General features: G+C 42.5%; 1 protein-coding gene across 2 annotated transcripts in view; it reads right to left on the bottom strand.

Moving 5' to 3' along the window:
• Window positions 1–18,100, bottom strand: part of sema5ba (sema domain, seven thrombospondin repeats (type 1 and type 1-like), transmembrane domain (TM) and short cytoplasmic domain, (semaphorin) 5Ba) — a 112,541-nt gene that overhangs the window by 60,518 nt on the left and 33,923 nt on the right. Inside the window, exons 1-2 of one of the 2 annotated variants that reach the window (XM_088931007.1) lie at window positions 7,040–7,094; window positions 1,895–2,104 (exon numbers count right to left, since the gene is read on the bottom strand). In XM_088931007.1, coding sequence (XP_088787133.1) covers window positions 1,895–2,048 — 154 coding nt within the window. In that variant the 5' untranslated portion in view covers window positions 2,049–2,104; window positions 7,040–7,094. Of the gene's footprint in view, window positions 1–1,894; window positions 2,105–7,039; window positions 7,095–18,100 lie in introns of those variants that run through there. The other variant, XM_088931005.1, reaches the window with a different exon arrangement.

The following is an 18,100-nucleotide window of genomic DNA, read 5'->3' as shown; positions in this document are numbered from 1 at the left end:
GGATGACCGGCCTGCGGCAGCCAAGCGTTCATAGCGACGGCCTTTTCTGATCCCTGGATGTTCCTCTCTTTGCGAGCCAGAATTCACCATGCATTGGATTGTTCACCCACTAACTAGGGTATAAACTGCCGTGAGACAAGTTAGTTCTACCTACTGCTGATGTGTTACTTCAGTACGAGCAGAACCACAGGATCATACACTGGGTGTCCCTGCTTGGCTGAGGAGCCAGTGGTGTGAAGTTCCCCCTGTGAGATTAATGCCAGAACACCTCTCAGTCAGAATCCTCCCTAAATGGAATCATTCTAGTGCTTCAGAACTGCAGCTCACAGGGTACAGTGATGCCTTATAAGCCCTTATAAAATACATCCTGTAGCTCTAGCTGCTCTTCTGGAAAATTCCACAGTTCACCCATAATTAGAGTGAACAGGGACTTGCTTGAAAGCCTTCAAAATGGGTTGTTGTTGTTTTCTAGCTAATTAGCAGCAATTTTATTCAGGGAGACCAGCACTGTAGGTAATGTAATTGTAATTACAAGGAACAATCATGCAGGTACAATGAGGAAAAGCAGGTTCAACTCCTAAAATGACAATGAGCCTAGCACAAGTCAGAATGGCTGTGCAAATGCCATACACACAAAATGAAATGTTAAAAAGCAGCACACAGACAGTGTGGATCGAGGCAATGTAAAAACTATAGCAGGATGCAGTTGAGAGCAGAGAGATCGCAGGTGCAGTATGAACAGATGAGTCTCGAGCAGGCACCAGAAGAGGAGCACTTCTGCCTTCTGTGGGCAGTTCATTCTATCACTGAGGAGGCAGAGGTTACAGTAACCTCTGAAGGAGAGGCTCTTGGGAGGGGAGGACAGGGTGAGAGGGGAGTGTAGTGCAGACAACAGTTCAGACAGTTCAGTCGTAGCAGGGCCTGGATACAAGCCATTGAAAAAGGAAGGAGTAGATTTTTCTAACATTGCTCAAGAAGCAGCTACTGGATTGTGCCAGAGCAGACATGCGATGGGAGAAGTTTAGACCGATGCTGAAGTACTTGACAGGGGGAGAGAGTGAAAGCGTGCTGGTGGAGTGTACCACAGAGGATAACAAAAAGTCAAAACAAGTAGTTTAGACACTGATAAGCTGGGTTTGCGATGACGGGAGCACACTGAAGAGTACAGGCTGTGAAACAAGCAGAGAGACAGGAAGAGAGATGAGTTTCGATGGGCAGAAAAGGCCTTGCAGAGAGATAAATGGCCCCAGTATGAGTGGGGAGAGTAAGAGCAGAAAACAACCTTCATCAGAGTCCGGCTCTGTGTGATCAGCAGGGTAGGAGGAGAACAGGAAGGCCAGCAAGTGTTAGCAGTGTTAGTTTTGCAGAAATCACGGGAGATTAAAACAGAGGAGATGGAGGCGTCACAACCCAAACGAAGAGTTTCGGCAACAGGCCAGAGAGCAGCGCTCGTCCAGTGTGCCGAATGAAGGCCGGACTCGAGGGCCAAGCAGTGAGAGCAGAGAGCTGGTGGTGCACAGCCCACTCCAGGGCCTTCGAGACCAAGGGGTGAGCGGTTTTAAAGAAAGGTATAATGCACACGTGTATAAACACTAAGGGAAACTGGGAGCAGAATAAAGGAAAAACAGGGACAGAAGATGACGGCGAGAGAGGTGGGATCTGAATGCAAGACGTAGGCTTGTCGCCTTGGGGCAGGAGCACAGGTCTCATGTGTGAACATGGGGAAAAAAATTAACTGGACAAAACAACAATGACATTCATTCACCGCTTTTACAAATGTGCACAATTTAAAAAATTCTGCTCAACGTTCCGGGTTAGGAAATGCGCAGGACGCTCCAGCTGCCGAACAGCTGGTTTCTTCCCCTACCCTGCCGACTAGAGACCCTTCCCTCACCTGGGAAAGAAACCATGGGGTGCTCTCTCCTGGAGCACTGCTGCTCATGGTCGGCCGAGGGAGAGGACTGCTGGGAGACGGAGAGCTGGGCAGTCAGGAGGAGCAGCAGACAAGGTGCAGACAGGGAGACAGCCTCCCGCAGTGATACAACCATGGTGAAAGGGCCGTCTTGCAGTCTCTTAGACGCCGGGGCAGGCCTTGGGGAAACACCTGAGAAAACAAAAGACACACAGGGATTACCAACAACGCAACGCATCCGGCCTGGAGCGCACACCTACGGGCATGCGGTCAGCTGATTCTTCTGAGTGAATTTTAATATATGGATTCTGGAGCCCATTGCCCCTGGAACACCGAGCAGCAGGCTTGCTGCAGGAATGATAAAACACAGTGGTGTCAATTTATGCGTTTTAGTAAAACCCTTTAATTTGTTGGGACATGAGGATGCACTTTAGCGAAGATGGTTGAGTGGGGAGCTCCATCAGCATGCATCTGAAGAAGGCTCTGCAGCCCAAACACAGGGATTCTCCTTTCCATTTTTCAGCATTGAAGGACACTTGACTGAAGGCACTTCAAACTTGGTTAAGAAAGTTAAGTTCAAAGGCAAAAACTATTTCCATTTGCCCTACAAATAATTAGCTCCCAGTACCTAAAAACAGGACAATGGAAGCCAGTCTAGAATTTTAGTGACCCAGCATGGCCTAAAGCACTCTCCAATTACTCCGGTCATTATCTACTTCTCATTCTTCACTATTACAATGAAAGCATGATTATTTAATGTAGAAATTGAACTCTTCAGTTTTTCGATGTGGAATGCAGAGTTACTGTCTGTTCTTGTATCCCTAATTATGTCGGTCACCTTTTGCTGCACTTAAGTTGCATGCTGGGTCTGTAAAACCATGAAAATCTTAGTCCGAATATCTCCCTTGACAACACAGGTATTCAAGTTCCACATGGTTTCTGCGCTTGTGTCTGGTTAAGGATACGCAGAATTCCATTGTCGCATTTCTCCCACGTTCAATGAGCAAATTGGAAAAGAACTGGGACAAAACAATGTCCTAATTGAAAGGGGGGGTGTGTGTCTAGTTTGGAAATGAAGGCAGGGAGGGCTGTACGATTACAGCTATAAGGGAAGATTAAAGGATTAAAAAAAGCTGGAGGAGCTGTGCTCCCAATGTAGACCACTGCACAGTGAAGTACAATAGTTAGCCTACTTCAGCTTCCCATGACTTATCCTTCACAAAATAAAAAAAGTACAGATGGCATTTTTACATTTTACAAGAGGCTAATTCTGCAGAATTTCACATTTCCAAAAGCTGTGTAGCTACTGCAGGTAATAATTTTAAACAACGTTTTCCTTCCTTCATCTGTTCCTTTTTTCATTCAAAGTGGCAAAAAACTAAATTAATTACCATACCAGTGACAAGCAATGTACAGTATGTAGCCACTACCCTGTCTCAAAATAAATCAGCATCAATACTTAACATTCTTTTAAATATATTTATCTAAGATATTAGCATGGGGGGCTCTCGGGTCTAGTCGTATTCAGATAAATTGAAACATCAATGAGAAATTATTAGCCTGGTCAAGTAGCAAATTGAGCCTTTTGCTGAACAATCACTCCACTGAAGTTAGAAACTAATTAGGCAAAGATGGGGCTCATGGCTGAACGTAGTCATTAAAAAGTCTACACAATCTCATGATATACGAAGGAGGACAGCACTCAGTCGTAAGAGTACTAATAGATCACACGTGCGGTAAGCCACCTTACTGGCAGAGAACTGTGAAATAACGGGACCTGTAAGTGGTCAGTAGAGTCGCCCTGCTTGCAGGCTGGGCTGATCTGTTTACTATGTAAATCAAGCAAAGTGGAAGCAAGAAGAAAGGCACACAAGCAAGGAAGAAGTCTGGGCCCTGTCTGGTTTCACCGCATTGTAAACAGGAGGTTATGCAGTTAAGGGGAAAAAAGCCACTGCTGGCCCTCAAGCCAGCAGGAAAAAAGCAATCGGCTTCATTGTGTGGCAGAGGCAGAGACAACCCCCTCGCAATGCCATGACAACCCCGATGCTGCCTGCCGCTCATTACCGCGTGCAGCTGGGCCACGCAGTTATCAGCTGAACAATTCAGCCTGATGTTCAATTTGCTGCTAAATGAAAAAAGAATGGAGGAAAAAAAAAACAAACAAATCAAACCACTGATTCATACAAATGAACGCTAAAAGACGTGAGCTGCCACAAGGACAAAGTTGAGAACAGCTGGTGACAACGCAGCAAAGAGACGAAGCCTCACCATCCCCAGGCTTGAGCACAGCGACTGTTATTCATTCAATCCCTGAAGCACACTTCAGGCCCCATCCCTGACAGTGAGAGAACCCAGATAACATTTCCCAAGTGGATACCCAAGAGCTATTTATTATGCTGACTGATGTGCTGAGTATCTTATTTTCCTCCCCCAAGGAGAGCGCAGATCCTCCCCCGAACAAGCCCTGCGATAGGTGGACATTACAGCAAGACTAGAGCACGCTCCAGGCTAGGCTCGGCGCTGGGACTTCACTGCACAAGTTGACAGCAGCAGTGCTCTGGAGTGCAGACCAGTCAGGGGCACCGGATGAGTGTCCATTCATCACCTCCGAGAGCCCCAGCACTTAGCGCGTCGTTCCGGCCGGATACCGCAGGCACAGTCCACTCAAGGAGCTTCTCCCCGTGACCCAGACCGCAGCCGTGACCGGCTGGCAAAGTGTCGGCGACGCGAGGAGACAGATCCTCTCTTTGACATGACAATGCATCATCCCTCTTCACGCGGGCTTACTGATGGGACACCACTGAGCTTTTTATATCCCGAATGACAACCCCCCCCCACCCCCGCCTCCAAGCAGAAGAAATGGGGGAGGCCACTTGCGCTTGAAGCACATAAAAAGATCATGCTTGAGAGCATCATGGTTTTATAGCACCATTCAACGAGAGCCTGGGATAAGACCTCGGAATGCAAAACACTATCTTGTCAGGTGTTAGCGCACTAACCACCACTGACAGACAGAGGCTGAAAGTCCCGGGCTTGTCGCTGTTGGTGCTAACCTGAAATCAAGGCAGCACTAAGAGTTTATCCAGAACGTGCAAGTCCATACTGTAGTGTGAATTAACACACACGTGACTGATTCTACTCCCCTGCTGGCTCTTCATTCACTGCAAAGCCAGGCAAATCGGGGTGCCACCCCACAGTCAGTTCTGCTTTTGGAAAATGGGAAATTTTGAAGAAATGCTTATTTCTACTATGCTTTTTGTGCCAGGATTGGCTGGTTTACCTTGGTAAGACACTGGAGTAGTTTAGAACTACAAAAATAGAATTCTAAATCCACAAAGTTTTTAAGTATGTCCGGCACTAATGTTTAAAACTGAGAGTATTTCACAGACACAGTGGAAATGTTTCTGCAAATTCACACTAAGAAAATAATAAATCCAGGCATTAAAAAAATAAAATATATATATTGTGTTAAAGATGTGGAAAAGTAAAAACAAAGTCCTGAAATTGTACTTGTTAGGGAGAAGTCTCATCATGTTAACTGTCCACGTACAGAGGGACATCAAGAATTTGTTGACTATATGTAATAGCTCACTATCATGATTTATGGAGCACTGCAGGTTTGACTGAAATTCTCAGACAGTATATAAAATTGTGTTATAAATAATGCATTTGGTATTTGTCAAGCAATACCACACGAGACAATAAGTTCATGCAGTGGCACAGGTTCTGCTGTAATAATTATTTTACATTATGAATGCGATTAAACTCACTTAAGAGAATCACATCATCTATAGCCTATTAGAGTTACACATCTCTTTACTTTTAACATTTCAGCAGATATAAGAGAATAACTGTTTTGCCCACTGGATAAGATTCAAGAAACTATGGGTATTTCTAAATGAAAAATGAGTCTTTTGAATCCGGTTAGAAAGCTAGAATGCCTTAAGGGTTTTAGACCAGCAAATCTTTTTTTTATTCAAAAAGCTCTTGGTAAGTGAAGCCAAATGCTAAACCAAATTGGGGGCATGACAGTCTTCAAAACTTATTCTACACTTAAAGTCTATCCATTTCCCTGGGTCATTAGGTTTACAAATGCTTACCCCTAAAAACTCCATACAGTAATAGTGATCCAGTAAAAAAGCCTTTGTTTTAAGAGCTACACCTTATAAAGAGGGGGCTGACTTTATTTTTTTTATGAAACCCCAAGGAACAAGTTTCATTACAATTTAATGAAAATTACCTCATTCAAATCTCATCTGAATCAATTAAATCCTGATTAAATCACTTTCGCTCATCAGGGACTGTTGCCTATAAACAAGATACTTCATATCAGAAAAGACACTTTACAGCAAACCGACACATCCTCAGGCACCGGTTTGAGAAACTTCGCTTCATTGACGCTGTGCTTCTGAAGAGAACTCTTATTTTGTTCCTAGGTCTTTCCGGTCCTCAGACTTGATACTGATTGCATACAAAAACACTTAAGCTTGAGTGGACAGCCTGGACCGATTAAAACCTCATTCCAGCAACGAAAATAAAGGACCAACTGATTAACAGACGTCACCTTGGCATTAGTACCAATGCCAGATGAATGCTAAACTGTTCTGCACTCGTACATTATTGTTAAGAAATAAAGTAGCAGTCGAATCCGTATCCCTTAAAATAAAATGAACTGTTGCTCGATATAGAAACGCACCATACAATAACTTTGGACCCTGTTACATAAACACAAACATGATGTAGACCTACTGTCCAAAGCACTGCTTGGCATAATATTACCAGGATAAAACCTGCACAGGGGGCTTTGACTGCACAAACCCAACCTGACTTGCAAAACTGTTTGTTCTGCTATTCCACCTACTCTGGTTTTCAACCCCATCCAAAACCACCCCTTTAAACAACACAGAGATTCACAACTGGGCTCCAATGATAAAGTTCATCAATCTGGAGATGTAGCTGCATCAATATATATACACACACACCGTATAAAAAAACACATCCATTTCTTTTTTAAAATGGGAACTTGCTGACCAAGCCAAAAAATTACTACAACCAATCGCCATCATCATAAAAACCAATACCCACACCTTATGAACTGCAACTGGAGAAAATAAAATCGGATATTACCTTTCTTGCATGTCAGAAGAAACTCAATGCCCGAGCGCTTTAAGAGCCTGAGTGCAACAGCCCCTCAGAGCCCTTCAGCGTGGTTTTAGACTGAGGGTGACTGGAAACAGTATCCAGGTCCTTACCAAGCCCCGGGGCACGGAGACACCCAGCCCTCATTCGGAGAGCTGCGAGGAGAGGGGGTGTGTCCGGCACTTTGCCCCTCTCTGCCCCCTGCTCAACGCACACAATCTCCCCTAATGGCCGTTAACTTTCCTCCAGCCAGCCATTCACCCACCCCACCCCCTGCCCAGCTCAGACGGTCATCGTTAAATTTACCGTGCCTAATTTCGTTGAATAGTTCAGCCCGCAAAATCTCACTAATGCCTACTCTGGAACAGAGGGATATAATAACGCCTCTTTCTCCAAGACAGCTATGCAGATGTGGACTATACACGCACACACAGACACACTGGCAAAAATAAAATGAGAAAGAAAAAGAGACTTGAAATTGGGTGCAGACTGCCTTTGTAAGAACGCGCTGGTATTCTGAAAACCTGGCAGGGAAAATATGCTATACAGGCTCACTTCAATGAATGGCATATTTATGAATACCATGTAAGAGTGGCTTTCCAAGACAAAAAAAAAAACCTATTGGAACGCACTGAATTACAACGCTATTGAATGTGTCCAGGAATGCACCACTTTGCCTTTTGTAACAAAGTGGAATTTGAATTAATCTGCAACACATCACATTTTCATACCTCCAGGGCAAGTTAGCACTCGATTCTCTGCCGTTTTGCAGCCATCTGAAAATTTCAATCTGGATCTGTGCTCTAACATACTGTCACCATCGCGTTACCTTTCAGCGCTGCTTTGCGTCATGAGGTGTTCTGAGACTTCAGGCGAGAGAAGGAACAAACGTTGAATATTGACAAAGATCAAAGGACTGCTGCCAGCAAGCAGACAGGTAAATACAGCACCTTCCGATTACTTCCGAAAAATGGCTACTTCAAACAAGGTCAATTTATTGCAGAAAAAAAAGTCCAGATTTGTTTATTAAAAACGTCCTGCTCATTACCGGCCTACAGTTTCTCAGCTGATGTGGGACTGGCTAAAAGTTTTTAAAAATGAAATAGTTCCAAGTTTTTAATTTTCAGACTACAAGGAATGAAGATGCTTTATTGATATTTCGATACCCTAAGGCATTTTGTTTAACATGATTAACTACAAAACTGCGATTTCTTTTTTTCATTTGCACTTTGGTCAATTTAAACTTCAGTCTCTGTGAATTCTCTTTTCTTAATCAAGTGTTATTTTTTGACAGAGTCTTCCATAGATTTGTCAACCTAATCACTGCATTAAATAGATATGTACTATATGCAGCACTGGGTTAAATTTAAGAGCTACTAAGGACCTTGATTTTCAATTCTCCAATTTCAGCATATTTAACCTTGGCTCCAGCATTTCCCCTTTGGAGTTCAATCAGTACAACAATCAAAAGATAGCGACACACCTTGATTAATACCAGAAGCTTTATAGCTAGAATACTCTTCCTTGCCCAAGAGCAACTGTACTTACACAAGGTGAACTGGCTTTTTTTTCCTTTGGAAGAGTGTAACCCAAAGCAGGGACGTTAGAGATAAAAGGAACGTGTGTTATTTTACCTATAGAAGCATGGTCAGCAGATTTTCAATAGGATTTACAGTAATTCTTGTATTCCCTCACCTTCCACTACAATAAGGATATCTCGAACAAAGTGGTCAACTGAAACACACAGCAGAACACAACGCACTCTGCACTGCACTGTTTCAAGCAACGGTGTGTTCCAGCCGGGATCCGAGCCTGCGATTATCTAACCATGAGTTCAGAACAACGCCCACTCCCCCATGCCTTCAGAATGTTAGCCCACTTGAGGAACATACAAGAGCAAACTGTAGGTTTGCAGGTGGTCTTGCACATACCTGTAAGTCGAAAAAAACTGTGACCTGTAATACAGCAGCTGAAATTCTTTGATGTGCTAGCAGGAAAGGTGCTTATCGCCAAGCACAAATCATTAGCACCATTGTCTGAGACACAATTGAAACTAATGAAGCTTCTGAGAAAAAATTAAAGCTGCCCAAGCACGACTCTAATGACACTGGGCAGCTTCTGCCTGCTGAATGAGGGTAGCATTGTAATTAACAGAAACAGAAGGAGTTCTGACATGCTCGCGCTTTACAGCAAATAGCTCTTGATGGCATCATTTTTAAATCTAAGATTAACACAGATGTATAGATCTTTTATGACAAGAATTAATTCCTTCCTTTCAGCAACCTGCTTCAAACCCAGGATACCTTCTGTGTTAGAACAAATATACAGTATCTGCAGCTTCAATTGTATTTTACAGGGTGAGTAAAATCCAAGATGACCAATAATAAAAAAGTTGGTGAAAACTGAATAAAATGTATTCATATATATTACATGCAATTTGATGAGGATCAGATTCAATACAGAAGTAATGTTCTTACGGGGAATAGGTATTCAAAGAAGCCTGCTTATTAAAAGAACATGATAATGGCATGCTAATTAGTTAAAACGAACAAAACGGCAATATTAAAAGGTTCATACATTTTGCGACAAAGAAAATCCTGGAATAACCAGAAAAGAATAAAAGGAATACATGGCAAGGTCTAATAAAACTGCATTCTTTTTAACTACATCCTTCCTTAGCTAATTGCATGAGGAAATCTAAAGGTGAACAACTGTAAAAACTATAACTCAAATGTAATAAGCAGCCATGTCTAACACTGTTATTAATCCAGCTTTCCTGCTACTACAGCCATGAATCCATCAGCAAAAAGGCCACTTTCATGACCTCAAAGGCCAGGCCTGGAAATGAAACCCCCCTGTCCCCTGAAACAGGTTTCATATGAACCGACGTGGGTAGGCTGGATTTAATCAGTGCAGCTGACAAACACCATCTACTACCTTCCCCGGCTTGTCAGCTTTTTAAAAGCCAATTATTCAGCTTTGTATAAATGGTTCACGTCACACTAAATCACCCCGACGGTTCTCCAATTCCGGCTCCCCGTGTCCCGCCGCCCTCGTGCAGCTCCGCTTCCCGATGGGTTTCTCTGCATTCCCGCGGCCCGTACCGCTGGCCTCGCTCGATTTACAGCTCGCGGCACGTTCTCCTCCAGTGACCCCCTCTTTGAGATGTGACGGCGAGGGCCACCCGTGTCACGTCTTTGAAGGTATGTGGCGAGCAGCAACTCAACCACGCAGACAGATGTCACGGCGTCTCGCCGCTACGTTTCTGAAGGTCTTCCATTGTCCCGGAGCCCCGGGGGCCTCGGCCCCGAGCCGCTACCTGAGGGAAATACCTGCAGGCTCCGGTCCCCTTGTTACAGCCCATCAGCTGTCAGAATCCCAGCAGGGGTCATGCTCTTCACCCCTGCAACACTAAACGTGTACAAATTGTGCTTTTTCCTCTTGGTGTAAAAGTGCTACAGAGCTAATAAAAGCACAGAGCGAGCCAGAAAACCTGAAATAATGCGGAGAAGCTGCAAAGAAATATTGGCATTTCAACTCCCAGACTGTGGGCTATATCTATCTAATTATAAAGACCTAAATAATCACTGCTGTCACACTAGGAAACCATTTACTTGGTAATAAATAGCCATTTCCTCCACAACATCATAGAAAGTGTTATACTGTCATCTGTCGCTGATGATGCATACTGTACAGCTCAAATGGTTTGGAGCCACAAAGAATTCCCTATCCCTGTGATTGAACTCTGCACTACAACAAAGCCTCCTGCCTTTATAACGTTTTCAGGGTCCCTGGACAGTGAACTGTTGCTGAATTTAAAGGCACTGCTAGAGAGAGTGCAGCAATCTTTAAAGGCTGGAGAGTTAGGAAGCGGGGGGAATTAGGTTATTCAGCAAGGCCAACTCATCACAGTTGCGTCTTTTGTTGCATGTTAGCACTATGGCACAACTATCGTGGGATGAACACTGTTTGCTGCAGGAGGGAGCTCCAAATTGGTGCTTGGTGTGTACAGACAGAGGAATTTGATTTTGTACTAGAGTTGCTGAGCATTAGGAATGGTGGTTGTGTTGAACAGCAGAAAGAAAAGCAGGGATTGTAGAAGGCCAGAACAGGTAGATACTGCAGACTGAGGCAGAGACGGAGTATACAAGCAGACTGTGTATCACGTTAACCAAGGAGACAGGGCAGACATGACCAGATCATTCATAGCTCCCTTGTTCTCATTGTAAAAGGGCAACCAAACTCATTTTTTTTTATCAGATTACAAGGTCTACTTTGAAGTTCTGGCTTCAACCTTGCAATACAAAACACAACGGAACATTACATTTTTTTCCTTTTAATGTTACTTCTGCTTGGAAAATTATGAATTCTTCTCAGCCCATTTTGAAAAACTATGGTCTTCCTTTTGAGAGCCAAGCCAAGACAAGCAATTTGGATCCTAGTGGTGGACAAGCGACAATTTAGCTAGTCCTTAAGTCCCATTTATTGCATTTTAGTTAAAACAGTCATCAGCCTCTGAGGCACTGTTTCTCTGCTGAGGTTCCTGAAACAAGCCTTTAATGCAACCTCTGATGGCTGTCAAAAATTCTTTCCAAACAGCAGTTCATTCTAAAACCTTGTTTTGCCTCACACCGACTAAATCGCGCAATTGTTGTGTGAAACTCTAATTAACCACAATTAAGAAATAAAAAGAGGAAATCACTGGGACATCAGAAAACAGTTTTATCCAACCATACTCGTTCTGCAGGTAATATTTAAGCGTAACTGGGTTTTAAAGTAAACTCACAAATCCATTACTGACAGAACACTAGGAAACCTTAACTGTTCAGCTAGCTATTTATTAACCTTTATCAGGCTCTGAAGATTTTCTGCACTCTAGCATAAGAGTTGGAAAGGTTTGCCAAGATGACTCTGTAACAAAGCTACTCATGGAGTGCCCACTCTGACCGCATCTCAGTTGCTAGAGACAAGGCTGGAGCTTCTAGTCCAGAGCTATACTCTTAATTAGACTGACTTACGAGTGCCACAGCTGGGAGCAGACCTCATGAATCTCCCCTGGGCTTTTAGTCCCACAGCCTAACATTTATCAGCAGTTCCTAACATCTCTTCTAAACACATGCCTGCAGTCATTCATGGCGCAGAGTGTTTTATTTTCTTGAAAAAAAAAACTTTAAAATGCTTTCTTCACAGCCCCTCGGGCCACAAACGCGGTGGAGAGCCGTTTCCACCAGATCTCCTTTCGAATGAACTCGGGTCTTTTTTGAAGCTCACGCTTGCAGGAGGCTGAAGCCAGGTGCGGGCAACACGTCTCCTGTGCACAGCACCACAGCAAAACACGCTGGAGAACTTCTAGATTAGCTGGCAATTGTCACGCAGTGGTCTGCGTACAAGACGAGCTTCGACTGTACAGCACGGTCACCGTTTTCAAAGCAAAGAGATAAACCTAAATGCGAGAAACTGAGGAAATGTTTAAGATCTTTTTCACTGAAGACATTTTGCGAGAATTGCCCTGAAGCCACTGAAGCTCAATTACAAGAAGTAAAGAAAAAGAAAACATCAGGGGCTGCTCACTCCAAGCTGCCACTTTTTGCTTTTAAATGTCAAATGATCAATAGTAGTTAATCCCACACAACCAGTACAAGCAGTTCCAGAGGACAGAATGAAGGGAAAAACTAAAAATGCGGTATCGCACTGTAATATATGTGGTTCTGCTAGTAGTAGCCATCCTCTGAACTTGTATGCAATATGAAGAGTCAATCCAAGTGACAAACTACTAGATAGCAACAACTACAACAGCAGGTATACTGTATAATGTCTAGAACCTTTGTAACTTTTGGCTGTACTTGCAGCAATGTCCATTGCAGACACCGAGTGCACGGTAATACTCAAGCAAAGACACTCTAAAATTAATTTTGGGAAATGAACTGTGACAAAAGCTAAATGGAATGCCATGGAATTCCGGACCAAAACCAAGTGCTCGATGCTTCCCGTTCCCAAAATTAATTTTCAAGTATTCTCCACACCTCAGCTTTTCTCCGTCTCCTCAACACGGGAGAGCTTGTCCACCGTGCTGCCTCTGCCTGCCGTTGTGAAATACGGTTCTTACAAACCATGAATATGCACTCCAATCTGCTGTGAGCTCGAGGCCCTTCATCAATACAGTCAACCTCCACAGAGATCAGTACATCACAGGCTGCTGAAACGCACGTCAAGGTCACCACCGACTGCATCCACTTATTGCTTTTGAGAAATTATTTAATTGCACTTGATTAAAAGTGTTACCTTCCAGTCGAGCACTTAGGTTTCACCACCTTCATGAAACAATGAGCATTTCTTTTTTAAAAAAAGATGAAAGATGAAAAAAAATCTAGGAGATGTAGAGTTTTAATGCACCCATGCTGTGCTGGAGAGCTCAATTTCTAAAGATTATTCCCTGGCAAAAGAAAATTGAAGGTTTTTTCCCCCCTATTTAGAAAACAACCTCATGGAAGAATCTGCAAAAGAAATATGCAAGTAAAGATAAAAAAATCTGCATAATCAAACTTGCATAGCATAGAAGTCATGCTGATTAAAAACAGCCCCAAGGTATCATTTTAATCTGTGTATTTGTCAAAGAAAACACCCGAGAAACATTCAAAAACTTTAGATTGACTGCTACCTGTTCCCTTGCGCTCTTCATTTACACTGCTGTCCCATGGCTTGGGAACACCAAACATTTTTGGAACCATTTAAGCGAGACAAAAATATTCCTCTTCTTTCAGTGACATATCGACAACTCCCTCCAATTTAAGAAGTTAATAAGCAAAGTGGATACTGCGAAGGTGATGACACCCACTTCAACACACCACAAGCTAAAGACCACAATATGCACCAGCATTTTGAGTTGCCTGGTTTGATACATCACGTCTCCCGTCTGTGTTTGTTCACCAGAGAAAAACACATTTATTAGTGGTTAGGTTTTCCGAAGACACAAATACGCAAAGTTGAAACAGGCAACACCATCCAGCACCATTAGTCATAACTCTCTCACATCAACGTCAGTAGTACATTATTGAAGACGAGACACTTAGATGCTAATCAGGAATGCTTAGCTTTCAATTAAACTAGGAATTACCATAGAGGAAAACGAACCGTATTTCCTTTCAAGTTTTCCAGTGTCAGGATGCTCAAACATTCAAGGGATAATGGACGGAGTCCACTGCAAATCACCAAGTCCCTACAAACAATACCAGCCACTGCGGAGCTGTAACCAGTATTTCTGAGCAGTGCTTACCAGCAGCGACAGAGGAGGGTAATTAAACCGCACAAGAGCGACATGAGTAATTCACACAATGAAAGCGCTACATTTTGGGACTAAAATAATCCCCAAACTATGTGGGGTCCGTTGGCAGTCACACTGCATGAAACAATAATTTAATAGCGTTGTTAAATCTGCTGGGATGACGCACACATTGTCTGAAGATTTACAACTCTGCGTGCTGTTCTAATAGTATCCCACGTGCAAGCATCGGAACACAGAAGTGACAGAAGACAAATTTGTAGACGCTGCGTCCAATCACTAGATTTACAACAGGAGCAGGTTTAATTGCTGCTGTTATTTAACGATATGTTGGGTAGACCGAAGACAATATGTAAAACAAAAAAGGGTATTACATCTTCTATTGAATAATTTAGCAATACGACCAAATTATTAAAACCTACATAATCATTTTTAAAGAAACTCAAAACTGTCCAAGAAAATTAGATATGGTTGAAGACGTTTCAATTAAAGATTACAATGCTCCTTAAATATCACACAACAGATATGAAACGGATTTAAAACAAGCACAATAAGATCAAATAATTATTTTTAATTTGTGTATGGTTATGCTACATTATTCCTTGTAATTGCTTGTTTGATGGAAGACCTTTATGCCAGTAAAGCTGAAAATTAAATGGTAACACCCTTATAACAGCACATTAACCTGACCCATAATGTGGATTTACATATTTAGAACTCAGAACACTCTTTCCCCATAAGCCTTTTTTGCATTAGCAATGGTGAAATCACTTTTTTACCACGTGCTTAACGAAATCAGAATAGGAAAAAAAAAACAGCTGAAGTCGGGGTAACTGTTTTACAGTAAATCAGTTGTTTATAACACTTGTAAATCCCATTTAGCAGTATCCCAGTTTCACGTGACATGAATTAAAGCGATCGTTTAATCATCCTGTAGCCTCTCTTCAATGCAGTCAGCAGTCGTGTCAGTACAGGCTCACATGGGGTTGGGAATGCATTTACTTTCAACTACAGTCGACTGGGGCTGTGTCCTTCTGGGCAGAATTTACAAACATCTTCCAGTGTCCACGCAGGTTTACTCCAGCACTCTAGTTTCGTCCCACCTCCAAAACACATGCCGAGAAGCAGAACTGGAGTCAGTTAAAACGGATTTATCCTGCCTTGTCTTCTAAGCTCCAGAGAGAGGCTCCAATTTACCTTGACCTTTACCAGAAAGAAGAGCATTTCTGACAGCGGACAGATGTTTAATTTTCTCAACATGCTCTTTTTCAGCAATACATACATAGCGTAAAATTAAAAGTCTCATGACTTCAATGTTGGACTGCTGATTCCAATTAGAGCATTTTCTTGAAGTTGGATATGAAAGTCAGCTCATCTTATTAGCTTTTTGTTCAACATTTTAATAAAAAAAAATGTCAAAATGTACCTCTGAGATAAAGAGCTATTGTTGCTAAAACTAAAAAAAAGTGTCTTCGTCTCTAACCCCCATTTAATTAATTGTAAAAAGGCAGTGAGAACATGGAGATGAATATATTTTTCCTCCTCTCCGCTGTAACACTATATTGTTAGGTGTCATGTGACAGGTTCTTATGAATCATTTTGCTTTTCTCAAATTGGATAGTCAAGCCGAAGTATGGAAAAAACTTTCCACAGATTCAAAAGTGAATGTGGACTAGTGGGCCTTGACAACATGTCTTAGAAAGATTATCTTTATTACCACTCCAAACAGAAGAACAGTGAAGACTCGTCTGCTTCAGGTTGAGTTTGTCTAAGCGGAAGTGAAAATCTGCAAATGAAAAAAAGAAAATTCAAACTTTCCAGACAGCAAGGTCTGAGATGAGGTTTATAGTAGTGCGACTGTCAGTTGTCATTTACAAAACCCAAGCACATCAAAGCCTTGCTGAGATACGGGATTGGTATTTTCCATGTTGCACAAGTTATTAGACATCGGAAGATGGAATCGAACTTCACCAAGTGCTCCACTCAGAGGTGGAGGGACAATGCACCCCTTTGTATTTGTATTCACCCCGAAAAGAGCAGTCAGATAGTAAAGCTAAAGGAGGTCGCTGTGGAATAGAAATCAAAAAGTCCACTCAATTTTCAAAATAATTGGCCACTGCACTGCACGTCATTTTTATATACAGAAGCACCAAGATCAATGTGAAATTACACCACAGCAAGCACTGTACTTCTTTCATAGTGAGAACTATGACTTACCACCTTAAACCTAAACCTTAGCACCCCAAGGTCTATACAGCTGGCATTACATCTTTATTTGCATCAGCAGCACAGCGTTATAAAGCACAAGGTAAAAAAAAACTGACATGTGGGCTCAGGGAGCATCCACACAACTAGACACCACCCCCTATAATAATAACAACAGATTTTGGAACTTTAATAACAATAATAATAATAATAATAATAATAATAATTGCTTACACTTATATAGTGCTTTTCTGGACACTCCACTCAAAGTGCTTTACAGGTAATGGGGATCCCCTCCAGCACCACCAGTGTGCAGCCCCACCTGGATGATGCGACGGCAGCCAGAGTACACCAGTTCTCTCCTCACACACCAGCTCTCAGTGGGGAGGAGTACAGAGTGATGGAGCCAGTTCAGAGACGGTGCTTATTTGGAGGCCATGACTGGTAAAGACCAGGGGGGAAATCTGGCCAGGATGCCAGGGTAATATGACTGCTGGCAATGGGCAATGCCTTTGCTACAACCTTGACACCATCAACCAAACCAATAAAAGCAATAGTTCACACCAGATACAGTTTGCATCATACTAGAAAAAAACAAATCAAGAAATCGCACACCGTCCCCCTGTATATCTCTGTCAATAAGAAGATCAACAGTAGTACAAGAGATTATAAGGTCAGCCTGAGAAGGTACAAAAAATAAACTACATTTTCAGATTGTCATTTTTTTTTTCAGATTAAATGCATTACAATACCACACTTCCAAAACGTTTCTGGAATCAAAAAAGCCTTTGGATTCAAGATTTCTGTTCAGAATTCACGGCTCAACGCCTTTGGGGGTGGAGTTAAAAAGCTGATTAAATCAGACTGATTGTGTTCTTTCATATTTAATATATTTGCCTCTCTCTAGTTACTTGATTTTGATGGCATTGTCATTATAGCATTAAAAATTAAAGTGATTAAAGTCTTTAGTTTCCCGATGCTCCCTTTCCATAAAATAATGGCGCTTCTCCAGATCGAGATGTATTTGGTGTAGTACAGACTACTTCTATAATTAGGTAAAAGATTGACATGCAGCTCCAGCCCTTCCTAAATGAAGGAAAGGCAATTACATAGGATCATGAAAGCGACAGAGTTTTATAGCCAAGTCCATATTTCCCCCACATCCTGAGGAGACAAACATTTTAACGATCTCCCAAAGAGTCAGCACTAACAAAATGCCACTCGGCTGGTTTTGACTTCAGGCATGTCCCTTTCTAAGAAGAGTGAGCTACAGTACCTCTTGTGGTCCTCAGATTGTGTCTGCTTGAGGCACATCAGTTCATCATCTTCAGTGCAAGTTCCAAAGCAGCTACAGAACTGTCAGTGTGCTGAATAATGAATAACCGCAACAGGAATGGGTTTGAACCAGTACCCTCCTCCTCTTTGGCCTTGAACCTCTTACATTCACAGTACTAAACGTGTAGAAAGAATTTTGGGCTCCATTAAACCAGTATTGTTTCAGGTGAAATGTAGACTATATCTCAGAGAGCACCATTTTTCCAAAACAGGATTAGGAAATAGGTGTA

The sequence above is a fragment of the Atractosteus spatula genome, chromosome 13, assembly GCF_055471065.1.
Source record: "Atractosteus spatula isolate fAtrSpa1 chromosome 13, fAtrSpa1.hap1, whole genome shotgun sequence".
Taxonomy (NCBI): Eukaryota; Metazoa; Chordata; class Actinopteri; order Semionotiformes; family Lepisosteidae; genus Atractosteus; species Atractosteus spatula.
Note: the sequence above shows the minus strand (reverse complement) of the source record. Positions and strands in the feature narration are given on the sequence as shown.